This window comes from Equus asinus, chromosome X, assembly GCF_041296235.1.
Source record: "Equus asinus isolate D_3611 breed Donkey chromosome X, EquAss-T2T_v2, whole genome shotgun sequence".
NCBI lineage: Eukaryota > Metazoa > Chordata > Mammalia > Perissodactyla > Equidae > Equus > Equus asinus.
Genome location: NC_091820.1, coordinates 56,255,351 through 56,281,099, shown reverse-complemented (window position 1 = coordinate 56,281,099; position 25,749 = coordinate 56,255,351). Strand labels below are relative to the sequence as shown.

General features: G+C 36.1%; 1 protein-coding gene across 1 annotated transcript in view; it reads left to right on the top strand.

Moving 5' to 3' along the window:
- Window positions 1-25,749, top strand: part of TEX11 (testis expressed 11) — a 371,261-nt gene that overhangs the window by 100,558 nt on the left and 244,954 nt on the right. The window contains exon 9 of the mRNA XM_044764084.2: window positions 18,183-18,268. Coding sequence (XP_044620019.1) covers window positions 18,183-18,268 — 86 coding nt within the window. The remainder of the gene's footprint in view (window positions 1-18,182; window positions 18,269-25,749) is intronic.

Here is a 25,749-nt window from a genome sequence, read left to right as displayed (position 1 = left end):
ATAACAAACCTTTGGTTTTGTTGATTCTATTGATTTTTTTTCTTCTCTATTTCATTTATCTCTAATTTCTATTATTTCCTAACCTGCTTGCTTTTGATTTAGTTTCTCTTCTTTTTCTAGGTTATTGATTTGAGAGCTTTCTTCTTTTTTTAGTGTAGGCATATATAGCTATACATTTCCCTCTGTGCATTGCCTCTGCTGAATCCCATAAATTTTGGTATGTTGTGTTTTCATTTGCATTCATTTCTAAGTGTTTTCTAATTTCCTCTGTGATTTCTTCTTTGAACCATTGGTTGTTTAAGAGCGTGTTGTTTAATTTTCACATATTTGTGAATTTTCCAATTTTCTACTTTCATCCCATTTTTGTAGGAAAATATGCTTTGTATGATTTCAATATTTTAGAATTCATTGAGACTTGTTTTGTGGCATAACATATGGTCTATTCTGGAGAATGTTCCGTATGCACCTGAGAAGAATGCATATCCTACTGGTTTTGGGTAGACTGTTCTGTATATGTTCATTATGTCTAGTTGGTTTATAGTGGTGTTGAAGTCTTCTGTTTCCTTTTTGATATTTTGTCTGGTTGTTATATCCTATCCATGATTGAAAGTGGAGTGTTGATATCTGCAACTGTAATTGTAGTCCTACTTCTCCCTTCAATTGTGTCAATTTTAGCTTCATATAGGCATACCTGAGAGATATTGCAGATTCAGTTTGAGACCACTGCAATAAAGTGAATATCACATTAAAGTGAGTCACATGAACTTTTTGGTTTCCCCGTGCATATAAAAGTTATGTTGCACTTTTCTGGGACTTTGAGAAGTGTAGGTGACAGAATGCATTCAATGTATGTTTATGGCTTAAGGGAATGTTGTGGCTGGTCTAATCTATTCAGATCACTAAAACTTTCTCCATATTAGCAATAATGGTGTTTTGCTTTTTTATCATTCATGTGTTCATTGGAGTACCACTTTTAATTTCCTTCAAGAACTTTACCTTCGCATTCACAACTTGGCTACTTGGCACAAGAAGCCTGGCTTTTGGCTTATCTTGGCTTCCCACATGCCTTCTTCATTAAACTTAATTATTTCTAGGTTTTAATTTAAATTGAGAGATGAGCAACTCTTTCTTTCACTTGAATATTTAGAGGCCTATGTTGTGTTAATCTTTTTTTTTGGTGAGGAAGATTGGCCCTGAGCTAACATCTGTTGCCAATCTTCCTCCTTTTGCTTGAGGAAAATCATCACTGAGTTAACATCCGTGCTGATCTTCCTCCACTTTGTGGGATGCCACCACAGCATGGCCTGATGAGCAGTGTGTAGCTCCATGCCCAGGATCTGAACCTGTGAATCCCAGGCTACCAAAGTGAAGTGCATGAACTTAACCACTATGCCATGGGGCTTCCTCCTCCTTTTTTATGTGAGGAAGATTGGCCCTGAGCTAACATCTGTTGCCAATCTTCCTCATTTTACTGAGGAATATTAGCCCTGAGCTAACATCTGTGCCCATCTTCCTCTATTTTTTGTATGTGGGATGCTGCCACAGCATGGCTTGATCAGCAGTGTGTAGGTCCATGCCTGGGATCTGAACCTGTGAACCCCAGGCCACCAAAACAGAGTGTATGAACTTAACCACTACACCACCGGGCTGGCCCCTATTGTTGGGTTATTAACTGGCTTAATCTCAATATTGTTGTGTCTCATGGAATAGAAAGGCCTGAGGAGAGCGCAAGAGATGGGGGAACAGCTGGTTGGTGGATCAGTCAGAATGCACACAACATATATTGGTTAAGTTCATTGTTCTATATGGGTGTAGATAGTGGCACCCCAAAACAGTTACAATAGTAACATCAAAGGTCACATATGCCCCATAACAAATACAATAATGAAAAAGTTTGAAGCATTGTGAGAATTACCAGAATATGAGACAGAGACACAAAGTGAGAAAATGCTGTTGGAAAAATTGCTCTGATAGACTTATGCAATGCAAGGGTGCCACAAACCTTCAATTTCTAAAAAATGCAGTATCTGTGAAACACAATTAAATTAAACACAATAAAACTAGATATGCTTGTATATTTGGGGGACTGTGTTACTGGGTTTGTATATGTTTATGATTGTTATATCTTTTTGATAAACTTACCCTTTTATCAATATATAATGTTATTCATTGTCACTTGTAACAATTTTTGACTTAAAGTCCATTTTGTGTGATATTAGTATAGACACTTAGCTCTCTTTTGCTTCCTATTTGCTTAGAATATTTTTTCCCATATTTTCATTTTCAACCTATTGTTATCTTTGGATGTAAACTGATATTTTGTATATAGCATATAGTTGCATCATGATTTTTTAAAGAAAAATTTATCCAGGGGCTGGCTCAGTGGTGTATTGGTTAAGTTCATGTCCTCAACTTTGGCAGCCAGAGGTTTGCAGGTTCAGATCATGGGCACAAACCTAGCACTACTCATGAAGCTGCACTGTGGTGGCATCCCACATAAAATAGAGGAAGACCGGCATAGAAGTTAGCTCAGCGACAATCTTCCTCAAGCAAAAAGAGGAAGATTGGCAACAGATATTAACTTAGGGCCAATCTTCCTTACACACACACAAATTTATCGAATTCTATAATTTCTATCTCTTTATTTAGATCCTCTATTTGAGAAGACATCTTAGTCCTTATTTCCTGTAGTAGTTCTTTTTCCATGATTGGGTTTAGTTCATTGAGCACATTTAAGCAGTTTGATTTAAAGTCTTTGCCTATTAAGTCCAGTGTCTGTACTTTCTTAAGGATAGTTTCTGTTCACTTTTTTTCCCGCTATGAATGAGCCATACTTTCTTGTTTCTTTGTATGTCTTGTAATTTTTTGTTGAAAAGTGGACATTTTCAATATTATAATATATTAACTTTGGAAATTAGATTCTTCTCCCCCTTCACAGTTTGCTGTTCTTGCTGGGTTTTGTAATTCTTTGTTTAGGGACTTTTCTAAACTATTTTTTAAAGACTGTGTACTTTGTCTCCTTTACTCTAACTTGCAGTCAGGCAATGGTTAACAAAGATTTCCTTAAATGCTTAGAGCTAGGAAAAAAGTAAAGAAAGAAAAGGAAACAAAAAATACTATCCCTCTCTTTGCATATTGGTTTGTGTTGGGGCACTATGTCAACACTTAGTCATGCTTTTTATACGTCTGCTTTAGCCTTGCTTCCTGCTTGCATGGAGTGTAAATATTAGCCAACTGGAAGTGAAAGCTTAGGGTCTTCTCAGGTATTTTCTCAGCATGTGTTTGCCCTGGACATATGCATGGCTTTCTAGATTCCTCATTGTATATTTGAGATTTTCAAAGCCGTTCTTCCCCAATGTAACTTTCTGCAGCTTTTCCTCCCAGACCTTCAACATATGTATTGTTTTCCCCAACTGTCATCTTTTGCTCCAGACAGCAGTGGCTTATTTCTTTGTGTTTCAGTGTTTTCAAGGAACGCCCTTTGCTTAGCCATTTTTTCACCTTGTAAGAATTCTGATTTAGGAGAAACAAAGTCAAGCACCTTGCATTAGTTCTGCTGGGAATCCCTGAACAGATCATATCAAACAAACTCAATTCTCTGGGAACAAGGTCCACTCAGTTCCTTCGGGAACCAGGCACCCACAGTGAGGACGCCAGCTGCCATTTTCAAGAGTGCCACTGTGTCAAGGAGTGGAGTGGGGCAAAGCTAAACTTAAAATGCCAAAAAACTCTCCCACTGTATTTAAGACACCTTTTCCTTGATTTAGCATTCACTTGGTTGCTGTAAACCTTTGACAGTTTTCCAGAGTTCCAACAATTTTCTCTGACAGTTTTTGCTCATTTTTGTCAGTGTTTCTTTGGAAGGCCTGGCCCTTGGAGTTCTATACTATGCCATTTTCTCTGAAGTCACTCACTGTTTTGATTCTTTATCCACTGTATGAAACTTGATTTTTCTCTTTGGAAGTTTGTGTAACAATAAGGATAACCAATACTTATGTAATACTACTATGTGCCAGGCATTATTCTTAGTGCTTTATATATATTAACTTAACTTTCACAGTAACCTTGTGAAGTGAGTATTACTGTTGTCCACATTTTACAGTTAAGGACTGAGGCAAAAATAATTTTAGAGCTTACTCAAGGATATGCAGTATGTGATGAAAACTGGATTCAAACCTAGACAGTGCAGCTCCAAAGTCCCCACTCTTAACCATTATTCTGTTTTTCTCTCTTGATGAGAAATGGATATTCTTCTTGCCTCCAATGTTTTAAAATTTCATGATGATGTGGTTTTTTTGCATTCATTGTGCTGGGCACTTGGAAATCCATTTCAATCTGGTACTTCTGTTTTGTTACTCATTTTGTTGATTTCTCTTCTCTGTTTTCTCTTTCTAGAACTCTTATTTTTCAGACGTTAGATTTCCTGGATTGGTTTCTAATATTCTTTTCTTTCTAATTTTCCATCTGTTTTTTTGTTTCATTTTACTATTTAGATTATTTTCACCATTTTATTTTCCAAAACTTCTCATGAATTTTTTTTGATACCATACTTTTAATTTTCAAGAGCTCTTTTTTTCTTTTTGGTGAGGAAGATTGGCTCTAAGCTAACATCTGTTGCCAATTGTCCTCTTGTTTCTTCTCTCCAAAGCCCCAGTCCATGGTTGTATAACATAATTGTAAGTCCTTCTAGTTCTTCTGTGTGGGATGCCGCCACAGCATGGCTTGATGAGTGTTGTGTAGGTCTGTGCCCAGGATGCGAACCAGCGAACTCTGGGCTGCCAAAGTGGAGCATGTGAACTTAACCACTATGCCACCAGGCCAGCCCCTCAAGAGCTCTTTTTATTTTAATTAAAAAAATTTTTTTTATTTAGGTTATAAAAGTTAACATCCTTGTGAAATTACAGTTTTACATCATTATTAGTCATGTTGTAGGTACACCACTTCACCCCTAGTGCCCTCCCCCCACCCCCCTTTCCCCTGGCAACCACCGATCAGTTCTCTTTGTTCATATGTTAACTACCACCTATGAGTGGAGTCATATAGAGTTCGTCTTTCTCTGTCTGGCTTATTTCACTCAACATAATACTCTCAAGGTCTATCCATGTTGTTGTGAATGGGACGACTTTGTTCTTTTTTATGGCTGAGTAGTGTTCCATTGTATATATATATACCACATCTTCTTTATCCAATCATCAGTTGCTGAGCACTTAGATTGGTTCCATGACTTGGCTATTGTGAATAATGCTGCGATGAAGATAGGGGTGCATGGAACCTCTGGAATTGCTGATTTCAGGTTCTTAGGATAGATACCCAGTAGTGGAATGGCTGGGTCCTAAGGTATTTCTATTCTTAACTTTTTGAGGAATCTCCATACTGTTTTCCATAGTGGCTGCACCAGTTTGCATTCCCACCAACAGTGTGTGAGGGTTCCCTTTTCTCCACAGCCTCTCCAACATTTGTCACTCTTGGTTTTGGATATTTTTGCCATTCTAACAGGTGTAAGGTGAGATCTTAGTGTAGTTTTGATCTGCATTTCCCTGATGACTAGTGATGATGAGCATCTTTTCATGTGCCTATTGGCCATCCGTATATCTTCTTTGGAGAAATGTCTGTTCATGTCCCCTGCCCATTTTGTAATTGGGTTGTTTGATTTTTTATTGTTGAGTTGTGTGAGTTCTTTGTATATTATGGAGATTAACACTTTGTCAGATAAATAACTTGTGAATATTTTTTCCCAGTTAGTGGGCTGTTTTTTTGTTTCAATCCTGTTTTCCCTTGCCTTGAAGAAGCTCTTTAGCCTGATGAAGTCCCATTTGTTTATTCTTTCTATTGTTTCCCTCATGTGAGGGGTTATGGTGTCCGAAAAGATTCTTTTGAGGCTGATGTCAAAGAGTGTGCTGCCGATATTCTCTTCTAGAAGACTTATTGTTTCAGGCCTAATCTTTAGGTCTTTGATCCATGTTGAGTTTATTTTAGTAAATGGTGAAAAAGAATGGTTGATTTTCATTCTTTTACATGTGGCTGTCCAGTTTTCCCAGCACCATTTGTTGAAGAGACTTTCTTTTCTCCATTGTAGGCCCTCAGCTCCTTTGTCAAAGATTAGTTGTCCATAGATGTGTGGTTTTATTTCTGGGCTTTCAATTCTGTTGCATTGATCTGTGCATCTGTTTTGGTACCAGTACCATGCTGTTTTGATTACCGTGGCTTTGTAGTATGTTTTGAAGTCAGGGATTGTGATGCCTCCAGCTTTGTTCTTCTTTCTCAGGATTGCTTTAGCAATTCGGGGTCTTTTGTTGCCCCATATGAATTTTTGGATTCTTTGTTCAACTTCTGTAAAGAATGACATTGGAATTCTGATTGGGATAGTGTTGAATCTGTACATTGTTTTAGGTAGTATGGACATTTTAACTATGTTTATTCTTCCAATCCATGTGCATGGAATGTCTTTCCATCTCTTTATGTCGTCGTCGATTTCTTTCAAGAAGGTCTGGTAGTTTTTGTTGTATAGATCTTTCACTTCCTTGGTTAAATTTATCCCAATGTATTTTATTCTTTTTGTTGCAATCGTGAATGGGATTGAGTTCTTGAGATCTTTCTCTGTTAGCTCATTGTTAGCATATAGAAATGCTACTGATTTATGTATGTTGATTTTGCTGTAGTTGTTGATTGTTTCTAATAGTTTTTCTATGGATTCTTTGGGGTTTCTATATATAAGATCATGTCGTCTGCAAACAGCGAGAGTTCTACTTCTTCGTTGCCTATTTGGATTCCTTTTATTTCTTTTTCCTGCCGAATAGCTCTGGCCAAAACCTCCAGTACTATGTTGAATAAGAGTGGTGAAAGTGGGCACCCTTGTCTTGTTCCTGTTCTGAGAGGGATGGGTTTCAGTTTTTGTCCGTTGAGTATGATGTTGGCTGTGGGTTTGTCATATATGGCCTTTATTATGTTGAGGTACTTTCCTTCTATACCTATTTTATTGAGGGTTTTTATCAAAAATGGATGTTGGATCTTGTCGAATGCTTTCTCTGCATCTATTGAGATGATCATGTGGTTTTTGTTTCTCATTTTGTTAATGTAGTGAATCACGTTGATTGACTTGCGGATGTTGAACCATCCCTGTGTCCCTGGTATACATCCCTCTTGATCATGGTGTATAATCTTTTTGATATATTGCTGTATTTGGTTTGCCAAAATTTTGTTGAGGATTTTTGCATCTATGTTCATCAGTGATATTGGCCTGTAGGTTTCCTTCTTTGTGTTGTCCTTGTCAGGTTTGGGGATCAGGGTGATGTTGGCTTCATAGAATGTATTAGGGAGTGCTCCATCTTCCTCTGTTTTCTGGAACAGTTTGAGAAGGATAGGTATTAAACCTTCTTTGAATGTTTGGTAGAATTCTCCAGAGAAGCCGTCTGGTCCTGGACTTTTATTTTTGGGGAGGTTTTTGATTACTGTTTCTATTTCTTTACTTGTGATTGGTCTATTCAGATTCTCTATTTCTTCCTGATTCAGTTTGGCTAGGTTGTATGAGTCTAGGAATTTATCCATTTCTTCTAGGCCCTTGTTCAATTTGTTGGCATATAGTTTTTCATAGTATTCTCTTATTATCCCTTTTATTTCTTTGGTATCTGTTGTGATTTCTCTTCTCTCGTTTCTAATTTTATTTATTTGAGACTTCTCCCTTTTTTTTAGTGAGTCTGTCTAAGGGTTTGTCGATTTTGTCAATTTTTTCAAAGGACCAACTCTTTGTTTCATTGATCCTTTCTACTTTCTTTTTTGATTCCATATCATTTATTCCTGCTCTAATTTTTATTATTTCCCTCCTTCTACTGACTTTGAGCTTTGTTTGTTCTTCTTTTTCTAATTCTGTTAGGTGTCGTTTGAGGTTGTTTTTGTAAGAGTTTTCTTGCTTATTGAGGTGAGCCTGTATTGTAATGAATTTCCCTTTTAGGACTGCCTTTGCTGTGTCCCAAATAATTTGGTGCAGTGTGTTTTCATTTTCACTTGTCTCCAGATAACATTTGATTTCTTCTTTAATTTCTTCAATAATCCATTGTTTGTTCAGTAGCATGTTGTTTAGTCTCCACATTTTTGGCCCTTCCCCAGCTTTATTCTTGTAGTTGATTTCTAGTTTCATAGCATTGTGATCAGAAAAGATGCTTGATATTATTTCAACCCTCTTGTACTTATTGATGCTTGCTTTGTTTCCCAAGATATAGTTTATCCTTGAGAATGTTCCATGCGCGCTTGAGAAGAATGTCTTTTTATTTTTTTTAATATTTCTCTTTTATAGCATATTGTTCTTATTTCAGAATTGCAATATCTTCCTTTCTGTCTTAGAAGAAATTGATAGATTCTTCTTCTCCATTTTTTTCTGTGCATCATCTATGTTTTCTCCAAGGTGATTTCTTTTCTCTGTGTGCATATATGTGTGTTTTGTCTCTGCCTTTCTATTAAATGCTATTAGATGCTTTCTTCATATGTCCAGTGATCACTGGCTGCTTATACTTTGATAACAAAACACAAAAAATCTCATTGGAAGTTCTGTTCCTGGGTGTTCTCTGTAAGGTATCTGGATGAGGTGATCTATAAGCTGAGCTATTTTCTCATTTCAGTGTCTTTGGATCCTTTCTCTTAGGCTGGTCAAATTTTCCATAGAAGACTCTTCTGGTCTACCCCTTAGAGATCCAATACCTGGCTTCCTGAGTTTTGACAGTTGAGGAGGAGGGAACAAAGACTTCAGTCTCAATAGTGTGTAAATTTTTACTTAAGTGAATTTACTTAATTTCCTCTTTTCAGTTTAGCATCCATATGCTTAACTGTGCCTCACCTCCTCAAGTTTAGAGACCCTCTTTTTTACCCCCTGCAGCCTATTGCTAGGATCATGGTAGGACAGTTGTTTGTCTGATGGAGTGAGGAAAGAGACTTGAGGATTTGACTCTTTTTTAAACAGACTTTCAACCAATCCTCCTGTTTTCAGCCTTTACAAGGTGCCTTGGCTGCCAGCTGCCGAATTTGAGAGGAGGATTTGGCAATATAAATTGGGCTGCTTCTCAGGTTTCCCCATTGCTAGTATAGCATTCTGCTTTCCCATGTCTACTAAGTGAGTTACTAATTTAGCTATCTCTTTTTCAGCTTCCAAAACTTATGTTGCTCTTGGTCTACTATCCTATTGTACTTATCCCAGTGGGCTTGTGCCTTTAAAAAATTTTTACGTAATAGCATCAAAAAGAATAAAATACTGAGGCGTGAATTTACTCAAGAAGGTGAAAACTATAAAAAGCTGATGAAAGAAATTAAAGCAGACACAATTAAGTGGAAAGACATCCTGTGTTTATAGATTGCAAGACTTAATATTGTTAAAATGTCCATACAAAGCTATCTATAGAGTCAATTCCATCCCTATAAAAATCCCAATGACATTTTTTGCAGACATAGAAAAAACCGTTCTAAAATTCATATGGAATCTCAGGGGACCTCAAATAGCCAAAAAAAAAAAAAACTTAATAACGAAGAATAAAGTTGGAAGCCTCACACTTCCTGATTTCAAAACATATTGCAAAGCTACAGGAATCAAAACATTGTGGTACTAGCATGAAGACAGACCAGTAGAACAGAATAGAGAGCCCAGAAATAAACCTTTGCATATATGGTCAGATGATCTTCAACAAAGGTGCTAAGGCCATGCAGTAGAGAAACAGCAGTCTCTTCAACAAATGACAGTGGGAAAACTGAATATCTACATGAAAAAGAATGAAGTTGTACCCTTAACCTTACACCATATCCAAAAATCAACTCAAAATGGACTAAGACCTAAATGTAAGACCTAAAACTATAAAACTCCTAGAAGAAAACATAGAGGGAAATCTTTATGACATTGGATTTGGCAATGATTTCTTGTAAATGTACCAAAAGCATAGGCAACAAAAGCAAAACTAGACAAAAAGGACTACATCAAACTTAAAAACTTCTGCACATCAAAGGAAACAATCAACAGAGTGAAAAGGCAACCCATTGAATGGGAGAAATATTTACAGATCATATATCTGGTAAGCAGTTAATATCTAGAATATACAAAGGACTTCAACTCAACAGCAACAAAAAACAAGTAACCTGATTTAAAAAATGGGCAAAGAACCTGAATAGACATGTCCCCAAAGAAGATATACAAATGGCCAACAAGCTTATGAAAAGATGCAAATATAACTAATCATTGGGGAAATGCAAATCAAAATCACAATGAGATATTGCTTCACACCCATTAGGATGGCCACTATCAAAAAAACAAAATAACAATGTTGATGAGGATGTGGAGAAATTGGAACCCTTGTGCACTGTTGGTGGGAATGTAAAATGATGCAGCTGCTATGGAAAACAGTATGATTGTTCCTCAAAAAATTAAAAATAAGATTACCATATAATCCAGCAATCCCACTTCTTTTTTTTTTTTTTAAAGATTTTATTTTTTCCTTTTTCTCCCCAAAGCCCCCCAGTACATAGTTGTATATTTCTTGTTGTGAGTTCCTCTAGTTGTGGTATGTGGGACGCTGCCTCAGCGTGGTTTGATGAGCAGTGCCATGTCCACGCCCAGGATTCGAACCAACGAAACACTGGGCCGCCTGCAGCGGAGCGCGTGAACTTAACCACTCGGCCACGGGGCCAGCCCCCAGCAATCCCACTTCTGAGTATAAGCCAAAAGAACTGAAAGCAGATTCTTGAAGAGATCTTTGCACACCTATGTTCCTTGTGGCATTATTCCCAATAGCCAAGAGATGGAAGCAATTCAACTGTCCATCAATGAATGGATGAAAAAAAAAAAGAGGAGGGAGGCAGCCCAGTGGTGTAGTGGTTAAATTTACTCTCTTCGCTTTGGTGACCTGGGGTTCACAGGTTTGGATCCCAGGCGCAGGCCTACACTCCACTCATCAAGCCATGCTGTGGCGACATTCCGCATACAAAATAGAGGCAGATTGCCACAGATGTTAACTCAGTGACAATCTTCCTCAAGCAAAAAGAGGAAGATTGGCAGCAGATGTTAGCTCAGGGCCGATCTTCCTCACCAAAACAAACAAACAAAACCAAAAAGTGGTGGTATACACGTATAATGGAATATTATTCATCCTTAAAAAGGAAAGAAATCCTGTTGAATGTTACAACATGAATGAGCCTTGAAGACACTATGTTAAGTGAAATAAGCCAGTCACAAAAGCCACATACTGCATGATTCTATTTATATGAGGTATCTGAAGTAGTCAAATTCATAGAAACAGAAAGTAGAATGGTGGTTGCCAGGGTTGGGAGGAGGGGCAAATGAAGAGTTGTTCAATGAGTAAAGAGCTTCAGTTTTGCAAGATGAAAAAGTTCTAGAAATCTGTTGCACAACAATGTGAATATCGTTAACACTACTGAATTGTACATTTAAAATGGTTAAGATGATAAATTTTATGTGCTTTTTATGACAACTAAAAAAACTTTTTTCTTTACTATAATTTTACTAGGGTTTCAGGAGAGAGCAGAGGTAATTACGTGTGCTCACTCTGACATCTTTTAGCAGGAGCTTGATGCTGGCTTTTCTTTTTCTCTGCTTTTTGTTTCTCTGTTTGCTTTCCCCACACCTTCCTATGGGTTAGATGAGTCCTGTGGGATTTTTAGAACTACATTTTGATTTATATATATTATTTTTGAGTGCTATTATAAAGACACCAGTCATATTGGACTTAGAGTCTACTCTAATCCAGTATTACCTCATCTTGATTACATTGCAAAGACCCTATTTCCAAATAAGGTGACATTCACTGGTTCTAGGTGGACATGAATTCTGGGGGGACGTTGTTCAACCTAAGATAGTCTTGATAGGACAAATCCTTCTACTTTGTTCTTCTTCAACATTGTCTTAGCTGTTCTGGGCCTTTTACTTTTCCATATTCATTGTAGAGTCAGCTTGTGAAGTTTGGTGAAAAACTATTGGGATGTTGATTGAGATGGCATTGGATTTATAGATTAATTTAGAGAGCTTCACTAGCTTTATAATAGTGAGTCTTCTTATCCATGAATGTGGTATATTCTAATTTATGTAATCTTCTTTGATGTATTTCAACATAGTTTTACAATTTTCTGTGTAAAGATATTTCTCATTCAATTGTCATCATAAGTGATATCTTAAAGATTATATTTTTAAATTATTTGTCATTGGTGTATAAGAATGCAGTTGCTTTTATATGTTTAGTTAGTATCCAGCAATTTCTCTCAACTCTTATTAGTTCTAATAATTTTATCTGTAAATTCTCTTGGATTGGTGTTATTTGCATATTTTTGCCTCCTCTTTTGGCTTTGGCACTGTTGCTATCTATTTCACAGGACAGGAAACTTTCTTTAATATGCTTTGTAGAGTAAATGGGCATTGAATTGCATACTGAAAGATATGAAAGAAGACTCTTAGGTGGTGTTTAGGGAAAGAAAACTTTTGGTATTTTGCACAGTGATAGAGCCGGCAAGGGGAGAAGCAAATGCAGAGAGAGAGGAATGCGCTGAATTAGAAGATCTAAGATATATAACAGAAGAGTAATTATGCCTACATCAGGATGGGGCTACTAATAAAGGACCTTTAAGTCCAGAATTGAGTTTGTATTTTATTTGGAAGGTGGTTGATAGAACTATACTGTTAGGAAACTCATGATTTAAATTCTAAAGGTCAATGAAATTATTTAGTGTGTTTTTGATGGGCTTAAGGTTTAGACAAGGGACCTGAAAATCTAGGGCAGGAAATCTTATAATGAAAGGAAATGATCGGATAAAGATTGGAGAAGAACTAACATAGTGTTACTCGGTAAAAGGAATTAATGAATTAAACCAAGCCTCTTCTTTTCTGAGACATCCTTCCTGTACCCCAATACTCGATAGGGAATTGCTGTAATGTGTTGACATGAAGGCAGAAGGTAATGCTGTATTGTTGTTCAGAGACAGAGAAACAAAATGTTTGGAAAATTGTGTCTTAGAGCACCAGGAGGAATAACTAATGACCTTTTGTTAATTAGTATTGAGATATTTGAGGATTAGAGAAAGCTAAGTAAGGGAGGGATTGAAAGGTAAATGTCTTAAAGCCAATAAGGAAGAAAGCCAGGCAATTATCATTCAATTAGTGTCCCACTATTATAATTGAACAAAATGTAAAAATACATGGTCTATAAATGTTTAAAAGACAACAAAATCACAAACAAAAATAGCTTAGAACTGGGAAAATAATAGGAAGTTTGCTTCTTCTGAATTTTAAAAACCTAATTTACAAAGTAATTTGTAGAAAATGAAGTTATCTAGTTAGTTAAAAATGAAAAGCCTTGTATTGAACTGAAATATAGTGCTCAAACTCATTTTTAGCAGCTATATCTACTTTAATTGAATTTTTAAAATCATCTATGTAATCTCACCTTAGCATTGTAACGTAGGTATTCAGTTAGAGCTGTCATTTCTGGGCCAGTAGATGTAGCAGTGGCTGGAAGTCCTAGGGATCCCTTGGGTCCTGGAGCTCCCATAAGTCCTGTTCTATATGACCAATATACAATAGACTTACAGATCTACCTTCGTTGCATTGTTTTTTGCTGTTGTGTATTGCTTGCAAAGTGAGATGTTAGCACTCCATGGAAGGCTAGGAACATCTTTTAAAGAGATAGTTTTATGAATCTTAATACTTCATACCCCATTAGAAATGTTTCATGAGGACAGGGATTTTTGTCTGTTTTGTTCGCTGCTGTATCTCTAATGCCTAAAATAGTGCCTAGTAGATAGGAGGAGCTTAGTAAATATTTATTATTGAATCTATAAATGAATGAGTGAATGGAACAGTATTGATAGTTAAAAGATTTTTTTGTCGTTACATTGAGAATATGCTGTGGGTCTCTTGAAAGATCTTTTAGTATTAGGTAGCTTTGTTGTTATAAGTTTATTATTTTGTATTCTTTTCTCCCCTAGGAAGTAGCATTTAATGTATGTACACTTGAAGAGATTGTGAGGGCAGAGACAAATACAGTCATGCACCACATAATGACGTTTCAGTCAACAACGGATCGCATATATGATGGTGGTAGCATAAGATTATAATGGATCTGAAAAATTGGACGCCTAGTGACGTCATAGATATCATAATGCTGTAGCACATACATTACCCACGTGCTTTTGGTAATCCTGATATAAACAAACCTACTGCACTGCCAGTCATATAAAAGTATTGCCCATATAATTATGTACAGTACATACTACTTGATAATAAATGACTATGTTACTGGTCTATGTATTTACTATACTATACTTTTTATTGTTATTTTAGAGTTTCTCTTTCTACTTATAAAAAACAGTTTACTGTAAAACAGTATATTGTGTTACACTGGCAGCAGCCTCATACCTCTTGTGTTCACCACGTCTCTTGATTGCATCATTTTCTCTAGTGCTTGATTTAATCTCATGTTGTTTTGTTCATCATGGCCCCTAAGTGTACAAAATCCACTGCTAATGTTGCCAGTAAGAGGCCATGTTGACTGATTGACCTGAAAACAAAATTAAAAGTGATTAAGGACTACAAAGGTGGAAAGTGAGTGATGGTTATTGCTTGCCAGTCAGGCATGTCCCCTTCCACCATAGCTATGATCTTGAAGAACCATAACAAAGTGGCAGAAGCTGTTAAAGTATGTGCTTTATTGAAGGCAACAAGACTAACAAAAATTCAAGAAGGGCCTATGTCAGACATGGAGAAACTTCTAATGACTTGGATTGAAGACCAGACACAGAAGCTATCTTCCTCAGCACCAACAATCATGGCCAAAGCAGAAAGTTTACGATGTTCAAAGAAAAGGCTGGACCCAACTACAACGTTGAATTTATTGTTAGCTCTGGATGGTTGAAATGATTCAAGAATCGTTATTCATTACATAATATGGAAATATGCTGTGAGTCTGTGAGTACAGCTGAAGAATTTTTAGAAATTCTAGATAAGCTGATTGTGGAGGAGAATTACTTGTCAGAGCAAATATTCAATATGAACAAAACCTCCCCATTCTGGAAACGGATGCCTGAAAGGACTTTCATCCATAAGAAGATCAAGTCAATGCCAGGTTTCAAGGCTTTTAAGGACAGAATAACAGTCTTTCTTGGGAGCAATGCTGTGGGCTACAAATTGAAACCCTTTGTGATCTGGCACAGACCCCCACAGCCTTGAGCATATCAATAAGCACACACCGCCAGTGTACTACAGGAGCTGTAAGAAGTCATGGAAGACCCAGCTCCTCTTCCAAGATGCCCTCCTGAATTGCTATGACAGAGAAATGGAGTACTGTTTGGAGAATAACGTAACTTTCAAGATTTTGCTTATTGTTGATAATGCTCCTGGACATCTATCTTTTACTGGTGATCTTCATCCCAATATCAAAGCTATGTTTCTCCCTCCAGCACCACCTCTTTGATCCAATCAATGGGTCAAGGAATTATAGCAGCTTTTAAGGGCTATGACCTGAAGAGAACCTTTACTCAGGCTATTGCTGCAACTGAGGAAGACACTGAGAAGACATTGATGCAATTTTGGAGGATTGTAACATCTATGACTGCATCAAGAACCTTGCTTGGGCTTGAGGTGATGTCACTAAGGAGTATATGCATGGCATCTGGAAGAAGACACTCAAGAGGTTCATCCATGACTTCAAAGGATTTGTTAAGAATGAGGAGGTTGCAAAAATCAACAAGGCTGTGGTTGAGATGGCAAACAACTTTAACCCGGCTGTAGATGAGGATGACATTGAGGAGCTCCTAGAGGTGGTTCCTGAGGAACTGACTAATGAAGAGTTGTTGGAACTGGAACAGAAATGTATAGCTGAAAGAGAGGCAAGAGAAAAAGAAATGGCAGGAGAAGAAAAAGAACCTCCAAGAAAATTCACAGCAAAGGGTGTAGCAGAAGCTTTTGCAGACCTCAGCAAGCTCCTTAAAGTTTGAAAACGTGGACCCAACACTGAAAGATTTTCATTAATGGAGGGGAATGTTCATGGTACGTTTATCTGCTTACAGGTAAATCTCTGATGAAAAAAAGAAACAAACCAAGCTAAACACCAGGGACATATTTCTGAAAAGAGTGACACTTCCTCAAGTAGGGCCTCAGGCAGGTCCTTCAAGAGGTATTCCAGAAGAAGGCATTGTTACTATAGGAGATGACAGCTCCATGTGTGTTATTGCCTCTGAAGACCTTCCAGTGGGACGAGATGTGAAGGTGGAAGACAATGATATTGGTGATCCTGACCCTGTGTAGGCCTAGGCTAATGTGTGTGTGTTTGTGTCTTCCTTTTTAACAAAAAAATTTAAAAAGTAAAAAAAAATTTTTTAAGTAGAAAAATTCTTATTGAATAAGGATATAAAGACAGGAAATATCTTTGTACAGCTGTACTATATGTTTGTGTTTTAAGCTAAGTGTAATTACAAAAGAGTCAAAAAGTTAAAAAAATTTAAAAGTTTATAAAGTAAAAAAGTTACATATTGCTAAGGTTAATTTATTATTAAAGAAAAAATTTTCAATAAATTTAATGTAGCCTAACTGTACAGTGTTTATAGAGTCTGTAGTAGTGTACAGTCCTAGGCCTTCACATTCCCTCACCACTCGCTCATCGACTCACCCAGATCAACTTCTAGTCCTGCAAGCTCCATTCAATGGTATATATACAGGTGTAACATTTTTTTTTACCTTTTATACCATATTTTTTCTTTACCTTTTCTGTGTTTAGATACACAAATGCTTACCATTGTCTTCCAGTTGCCTACAGTATTCAGCACAGTAACATGCTGTACCAGTTTGTAGCCTAGGAGCAATAGGCTATACCATATGGTTTAGGTGTGTAGTAGGCTATGATGTTCGCACAACAACAAAATCACCTAATGACTAATTTCTCAGAATGTATCCCTGTTGTTAAGTGATGCATGACTGTACTGAGGAAATTGAATAAAGACTCAGTATACTTAAATGTTTATCAAACGTTTTATTTTCCATTTTCCTCTGTACAAGTTAGTTGCAGGCCTCTCTGCAGCAAGTGAGTGTGAGCTGCATTATTCCAGTATAGCTACATAATTAGTGTGGCCCACTGTGAACCTATGGGATCTGAGGCATGTAATGAGTTAAGCTTTTTCTGCAGATATGTCAAGAATGCATTTAAAGACTTGTGAATTCTTGCCAGACCCACATTACCAAGACTATTCTTTATTTTAGATTCAAGTATACAGTAGGTCTGATCTGCTCAGGCATGCATATCGAACTTCTTTCTGAATGTACTGTAATTCAAAGGGAAACTTTTTTGAAGCAAGACAGGTCTTTACACATTACTTATGAATAACTTGCCTCAGATCTTGGATTCTTAATGGAGGATCTACTTCTGTAGTCTTACTCAAGTAAGACTTATAAAGGACTCCTTTGTATGGGTATAATCAGATTCTGGATAGATGTTTTCTATAAATACTGAGGGGATATTTGGATAAAATATTAGAATTAAAAATTTTTCTCTTATGCCATTTTCCAGTATTTTGACAGATGAAAATTCTGTGAGATATGGCATTGATGCAGGGACTGAGGTGCTGATTAACCCATCAGAGTATTTTTCTGTGGCACCATTCACATCCTTGTTCCTACTTTTATCTCAATGGTAATTTATGTAAAGAAAATTTTTGTTGTTAAAGAGGGTCCATTAAACTATTTCTAAATAAGTCTTATGACTAGATAGTGCTTTGGAGATATTTCAGAACTTTATAATTTTTTTAAATTGTCTTAATTTTGAAAAAAAATCCTTCATTTTTTTCCCCCTCCATGGTGATTTCTTTTCTTTGAATGTTCTCTCTGATGTAATGCCTATTATACTGGATCTGGTAACCTACAGAGGCATTTTAGCCTATCCTTTTGCTGGGCAATGATTAGGTTTCCCATTTCCTATTACAAAGCACCTTTCAAGTTCTGTTAATAATGCATTGTATTACTTTTCCATTAGTAACTAATGCCCCAACCTAAATATTTTGTAGCTCCTCTTAATATAAATTGAGAAGTTTTGAGAAAAGTGGGTTATTTTGACGTACAGAACATTTCAAGTATGTCTTAAAGACTCTGAATTGCTATAGATTTTTTTAATGTTAAGGAAATCATGACTCTAACGTATCTTTTTCTTTAAATATTACAGACCAGATATCTTCATATTCTCTGTTACAACTTTGGAGTAGAAACCTACAAGCAGAATAAATATGAAGAAAGTTCTTTCTGGCTTAGGTAATATAAAGAAAATAATGAATGTAAATTCAGAAATATTGTCATAGAGTTCAGTTAATACTTAATATAGAGTGCTTTGACAGTTTAAACATTCTCTGACTTCAAAAGCCAACATGCTAAATTTATTTACTCCTTTAACATGTATTGTTTATTATTCTTACACATTGCTGGTTGATAGAAAAATGTATTCTATTCTTAACATAACATAAGAACATGTTCTCCCTCCATTTCTCCTTTGTATCTCCATCAAGAATATGGAATTTTTTTTTTTTTTGCTTTGGTACCTGTTCCTGTCTGTCAATCCCAGAGTATAAGAGTGGTAGAATGGGAGTAGGATCAGCTCAAATTGTTAGTCTTACATGAATTTTGGTATTTTAATAGCAGACAAGTAAGCATATATTTAGCTCTTACTGTATGCTCAGTACTATAGTAAGATTTGTACTGTTGTATTGAATCTGGAGATATCAAGGGAATGCTGCAAAAATGTAGCAACTATATACAAGAATCCTGTCTTTCACTGAATACCTAGGCCCAGCACAGATTCTGACACATTGTAGGATACTCAGTAATTGCTAGTTAAATGAATTTATGTGAAAAATGTATTTTTCTGGAGATGTAACATAGGGTTCTTTGAATATCAGGGGATTATGGAGTAAAATATATCAAATCAATTCAGTAAGTGTTTCCCCTTTCTGAGTACAGGGTTAGTTCTGGTTATATGATTAGTTTAACTATTGTGAAAATTACATTCGCCCCTAATGAAGTAAATACAAATATGGTCATTCACAGGCATGTATATCTCTAACAAAATACCTATGCAAAAAACTTGTTTAGGTAAAAGATGTTTTAGATCCTAAAGACTTATCAAACTCTATAGAGAACTATGCCTGACAGAACAGGCTTATGCGGTTAAAAGAGATACACTTGTCTCAATTTAGAATGCTTCACACAAGTGGAATGTACCCGAAATTTTTATTAGAAATCATATTTTTATAAATTGAATTATTTAAAATATACCAAAGGAGCTGGCTAGTTTAGCATGGGTTTTACAACAGGTTTCCTTTTAAAAAGAAAGGCATGCTGATGCCATGGATGGCTTCTGGAAGCTTAAGCCTATGAGGTGAGCTTGTAGTTTATGCCAAGAATGAGGGTGAATGTTCTCTAGGAACTGGTCATAAGAGTAGGCTGAGGCTTGAAGTGACATGATGTACGTTATTTTCAAATATGCCACGGGTTGTTGATCCCCCGTATGTCATCATCATTTTTTAGAAAATCTTACAGAAGGAAAATACGATGGTGACTTGACGTGACTGATCCATATTATAAGCTAACTATATCAGATTTTTACTATATATTTAGTGGCTATATTTTTAGGAATATAATTTGACCCATAGTCATATTTTTGTCAAAATCTACATAATAACAAATTTATAGAGCACCACTATATTTTGAGTCTAGATGAGATTGGGGAAAACAGGACGAACTAGAATTATAGCCCTAGTTATTATATATGGTTTTACTTTCTCTGCTTCTTGATTTTTTTCCCACATCTTTTGGGGATATAAAAATAACATGGTGAAGTATTCTCAAATGCCTTGAAAAAAATTGTATTTTAATGTGTTTAAAAAAAGGGAAAAATAATTATTATTAACGATAGGGATTTTAGCACAATGGATAGCTTTCCTAGTATTAGATCAACTCCTAATCAAGTTCGAGTCATCTTTGACATCATTGTGAATTGTTAATATTATGATAGCCATTGTTAGAATTATTGTAGAGCTTCAATACGATGATGCATGTATTGTAGAGTGTTCGATAACATGCTCAGGAAATAGAAACTGCTCAATAAATGGTAGCCGCTGCTACTATTTCTAGGTGATGTTTGCTATTTACTGCAAATGGACACTAATATGGCCAGTCCACTAGTTTATTCTAAAATTCATCCCAGTCAAATCAAACATGGATTAATTATTGACTTCCCAGGTAAAAATATCATAAAGACAAGCACCCATCTTCTTCTCTCATATACTGCTAATCTTCAGAATAATTTTTCTTCATGCTTTAATTATCCATGTGTTGAGAAAACTGCTGGGAGAAGTTGGTGATATAAGCAGGAGTGAATAGCTGCTAATTAAGCACTCTTCCCTGTAAATTTTATACAAGAAGGAGGCCATGGAAAGTGTGTGTACTTTCTACAGGCTTAACTATTAAGAAGAGAATATTAAGCTAGAGGTTATATACAATTTGGAAGTATCCATTTAGTCTAAAAAAGAAAAAAACCATTTTTACACAAATGATAAGATATAAAAATTGCTATAGTATATTAGAATTTTGTTGAAATAGAAGCCTACAACATAAAGAGTGGTAGTGGGTATTGTTTATAAAGCTCTTCTTTCCCTCAGTTCTTGTTAACAGATCTTGGTTCAGGACCTTTCTTAGTTTTTACCTCCTCCCTGCCTTTTCTTTTGCTACGAAAAGTTCATGAACAGCTGCTGCTCTCCTTGCTTTCTGCCACACTCTTTTGATCATGCTCCCTTATTAGAGAAGCCACAGATTAAGAGAAGGCCTCTGTAATTATGAATGAAATTGAGAATCCTTCAGCTTACTTTACTGTGGGTGTCAAGGTACCTGCCTTGATGTATTCAATGACAAATTCAGTTAGGATTCTATAGAATTTAAAATTTCACATCTTTGAAATCGAAATGCCAGCTTTGGAAATATATTTAATAGGTTGTTGTTTAATAAAATAGATTTTTCCCCCTACTCCTCCCTTTTTGTAATTCTTACTATATTGAGCTCCTCTGTCTGCTCGTGGCAGAAGGCAAGAATAAGTAGATGAGAAGAGACTGTTGATTTGGAATTTTCTTTCACAACCTGGGGACTTGTTAGTGGCCTCTCAGTTGCCCTGGTGGAATTTAAATTTAGTGTTTATCTTTTAAAGTCCTATCTAATAATTTGGACGTATGCTGATCTTGGCTTTTTAGAAAAGGAGTACAGAAATTGCCCTGTAGCTAATTAGTATTCTACAAAAAGCAGTGTAAACCAAACAAATACAAATAAACCCAACTCAAAAGACTTTGGGGTTACATTGATTTACCACAAAGATTTTGCAGATTTTCTCCTCCTGGGAGGAAAATGCCCTAATTCCAAAGCCTTAGTCATATTTTTAATCTTGCATAATTTTTCCTTTATTTCTAGTAGTTCTTTCTAATTCACACAACTGTGTTCCTTGGAGCAACTGGCTGGTAAACACTTGGGAGGCTCACTTTGTTTCCTTTTGCTGTAAGAAGACCTATTTTCTAATTATGACAAATTAAATTTAGAGAACAGTCAAAACGAATGGGTAATAGCCATGGATATAGAAAAAATAATGTTTGAAACTTTTTTGCTGATTAAAGAAGTGGTATGTACTAATTATAAAAACTTCAATATTAAAAAAAGTGTAAATGGAAAGTAAAAGTCCCCTATAATCCTACATTCATAAATGCTCAGTATTAACATTTTACTTTATGTTCTTTTTAGTTTTTTTCAAAAAAAGTTTTTAAAAACTCTTTTAATATATTAAATGACAAGGAAAACATGAGAATCATAGAAACGCATTTGGAGGATTCAGGAGTTGAGGGGTTTTTTTTTCAAAATGAGCTGTGAATAAAGAAGATAAATGGAATGAAACCAAGCCAAAGACTATACATAGGAAAATTCCTAATTGGTGATCTCTTATTATATTAGAGACAGTGACATAAATTGGGAAAATTACAGAAGACATTTGAATTGGACAAAATCCTGGAGAATTGGATAAAACCCTGAAGGTGTTCTGTAAAAAATAACCTAACATCCATCATAATAAATGAAATTTAAATGACCCCACTTCTTTGACTTAGAGATCAGAGACAGAGTACTTATAGATTCCTGAAGAGGAGAGTCCTTTATAAGTTAACAAAAATGAGAATATTTCTCAACCTCTTGTGTGAGAGCTCTGTGCTGCCTTTCTCGAAACCGTCAGAATCCAAAGAAAGCATGATTTCTTCAGCATACTTCTGAGACCATGGTTACAGTTTATATTTTCTTTTAAAAAGAACACAACCAAAACTTAGTGTTGCTAGAATTTTTTGGATGTAAATAAATAATTGGGTAGGCAGTATGTTAGAGAAGGAGTAATTTTTTCTATTCAGGTTATGATCGTTTGCAACATTGTGAAATTTCGGTTGTACATTATTATTTGTCAGTCACCATATAGGTGCACCCCTTCACCCTTCATGCCCATCCCCAACCCCCCTTCTGCCTGGCAACCACTAATCTGTTCTCTTTGTCCATGTGTTTGTTTACCTTCCACATATGAGTGAAATCATACAGTGTTAGTCTTTCTTGGTCTGGCTTATTTTGCTTAACATAATACTGTCAAGGTTCATCCATGTTGTTGCGAATGGGATGATTTTGTCATTTTTTTATGGCTGAGTAGTATTCCATTGTATATATATACCATATCTTCTTTATCCAATCATCAATCATGGGCACTTGGGTCACTCTCATGGCTTGGCTATTGTGAATAATGCTGCAGTTTACATAGGGGTGCATAAGTCTCTTTGAAGTGTTGATTTCAAGTTCTTTGAATAGATACCCAGTAGTGGGGTAGCTGGGTCATATCGTGTTTCTACTTTTAGTTTTTTGAGAAATCTCCATACTGTTTTCCCTAGTAGCTGCACGAGTTTGCATTCCCACTAGCAGTGTGTAAGGGTTGCCTTTTCTCTACAACCTCTCCAACATTTCTTATTTTTTGTCTTGGTTATTATAGCCATTCTAACAGTGTAAAGTTATATCTTAGTGTAGTTTTGATTTGCATTTCCCTGATGATCAGTGATGTTGAGCGTCTTTTCATGTTCCTATTGGCCATCTGTATATCTTCTCTGGAGAAATGTCTGCTCATATCCTTTGCCCATGTTTTGATCGGGTTGTTTGCTTTTTTGTTGTTCAGTTTTATGAGTTCTTTATATATTATGGAGATTAATCTCTTGTCAGATATATGACTTGCAAATATTTTTTCCCAGTTGATGGGTTATCTTTTCTTTTTGATCCTGGTTTCCCTTGCCTTGTAGAAGCTCTTTAGTCTGATGAAGTCCCACTTTATTTTTTCTTTTATTCCCCTTGTTCGAGAAGACAGGGTGTTTGAAAAGATCCTTTTAAGACCGATGTCAAAGAATGTACTGCCTGTATTTTCTTCTGAAAGTTTAATGGTTTCAGGTCCTACCTTCAAGTCTTTGATACATTTTGAATTTATTTTTGTGAATGGCACAAGAGAATGCTCTAGTTTCATTCTTTTGCATGTGGCTGTCCAGTTTTCCCAGCGCCATTTATTGAAGAGACTTTCCTTTCTCCATTGTATGTTCTTAGCTCCTTTGTCAAAGATTAGCTGTCCGTAGATGTGTGGGTTTATTTCTGGCCTTTCAATTCTGTTCCACTGATTTGGGTGCCTATTTTTGTACGAGTATCATGCTGTTTTTTTTTTTTTTAGATTTTATTTTTTTCTTTTTCTCCCCAAAGCCCCCTGGTACATAGTTGTGTATTTTTAGTTGTGGGTCCTTCTAGTTGTGGCATGTGGGATGCCGCCTCAGCATGGCTTGATGAGCAGTGCCATGTCTGTGCCCAGGATCTGAACTGGCAAAACCCTGGGCTGCCGAAGCAGAGCATGCAAACTCAACCAGTTGGCCAGGGGACCGGCCTCCCATGCTGTTTTGATTACTATAGCTTTGTAGTATATTTTGAAGTCAGGGATTGTGATGCCTCCAGCTTTGTTCTTTTTTCTCAGCGTTGCTTTAGCAATTCGGACTCTTTTGTTGCCCCATATGAATTTTAGGATTCTTTGGTCTATTTCCTTGTGGAATGTTATTGGGATTCTGATTGGGATTGCATTGAATTTACAGATTGCTTGAAGAAGTATGGGCATTTTAACTATGTTTATTCTTGCAATCTATGTGCATGGAAATCTTTCCATCTCTTTATGTCGTCATCAATTTCTTTCAGTAAAGTCTTGTACTTTTCATTGTATAGGTCTTTCACTTCCTTGGTTAAATTTATTGCACGATATTTTATTATTTTGTTGCGATGGTGAATGGGATTGTGTTCTTGATTTCACTTTCTGTTAGTTCGTTATTAGAGTATAGAAATGCAACTGATTTTTGTATGTTGCTTTTGTACCCTGCAACTTTCCTGTAATTGTTGATTATTTCTAATAGCTTTCCGATGGATTTTTTTGGTTTTCTATATATAAAATCCTGTTGTCTGCAAACAGCAAGAGTTTCACTTCTTCATTGCCTATTTGGATTCCTTTTATTTCTTTTTCTGTCCTAATTGCTCTGGCCTAAACCTCCAGTACTATGTTGAATAAGAGTGGTACCCTTATCTTGTTCCTGTTCTCAGAGGGGTGGCTTTCAGTTTTCCCCATTGAGTATGATGTTGACTGTTGGTTTGTCATATATGGCCTTTATTATGTTGAGGTATTTTCCTTCTATATCCATTTTATTGAGAGTTTGTGTCGTAAATGAATATTGGATCTTGTCAAATGCTTTCTCAGCATCTATTGAGATGATCATGTGGTTTTTGTTCCTCATTTTGTTAATGTGGTGTATCACATTGATTTGTAGATGTTGAACCATCCCTGTGTCCCTGGTGTAAATCCCACTTGATCATGGTGTATGATCTTTTTAATGTATTGCTGTATTCGGCTTGCCAATATTTTGTTGAGGATTTTTGCATCTCTGTTCAGCGATATTGGCCTATAATTTTCCTTCTTTGTGTTGTCTTGTCTGGCTTTGGTATCAGGGTGATGTTGGCCTTGTAGAATGTGTTAGGAAGTGTTCCATCTTCCTCAATTTTCTGTAATACTTTGAGAAGGATAAGTATTAAATCTTTGAATGTTTGGTTGAATTCTCCAGTGAAACCATCTGGTCCTGAACTTTTGTTTTTTGGGAGGTTTTGGATTACTGTTTCAATCTCTTTACTTGTGATCAGTCTATTCAGGGTCTTTATTTCTTCTTGATTCAACTTTGGGAGGTTGTAAGAGTCTAAGAATTTATCCATTTCTTATATACTGTCAAATTTCTTGTCATGTGGTTTTTCATAGTAGTCTCTTATAATCTTGTGTATTTCTGTGGTATCTGTTGTAATTTCTCCTCTTTCATTCCTAATTTTATTTATTTGAGCATTCTCTCTTTTTTTCTTAGTGAGCCTGGCTAAGGGTTTGTCAATTTTGTTTATCTTCTTGAAGAAGCAGCTCTTAGTTTCATTGATTCTTTCTACTGTGTTTTTTCGTTCAGTTTCTATTTCTGCTCTAATTTTTATTATTTCCCTCCTATGGAGTTTGGGCTTTGCTTGTTCTTCTTTATCTAATTCTGTTATGTGTAGTTTAAGATTGCTTATTGGAGTCTTTTCTTGTTTGTTAAGGTGAGCCTGTATTGCAATGAATTTCCCTCTTAGGACTGCTTTTG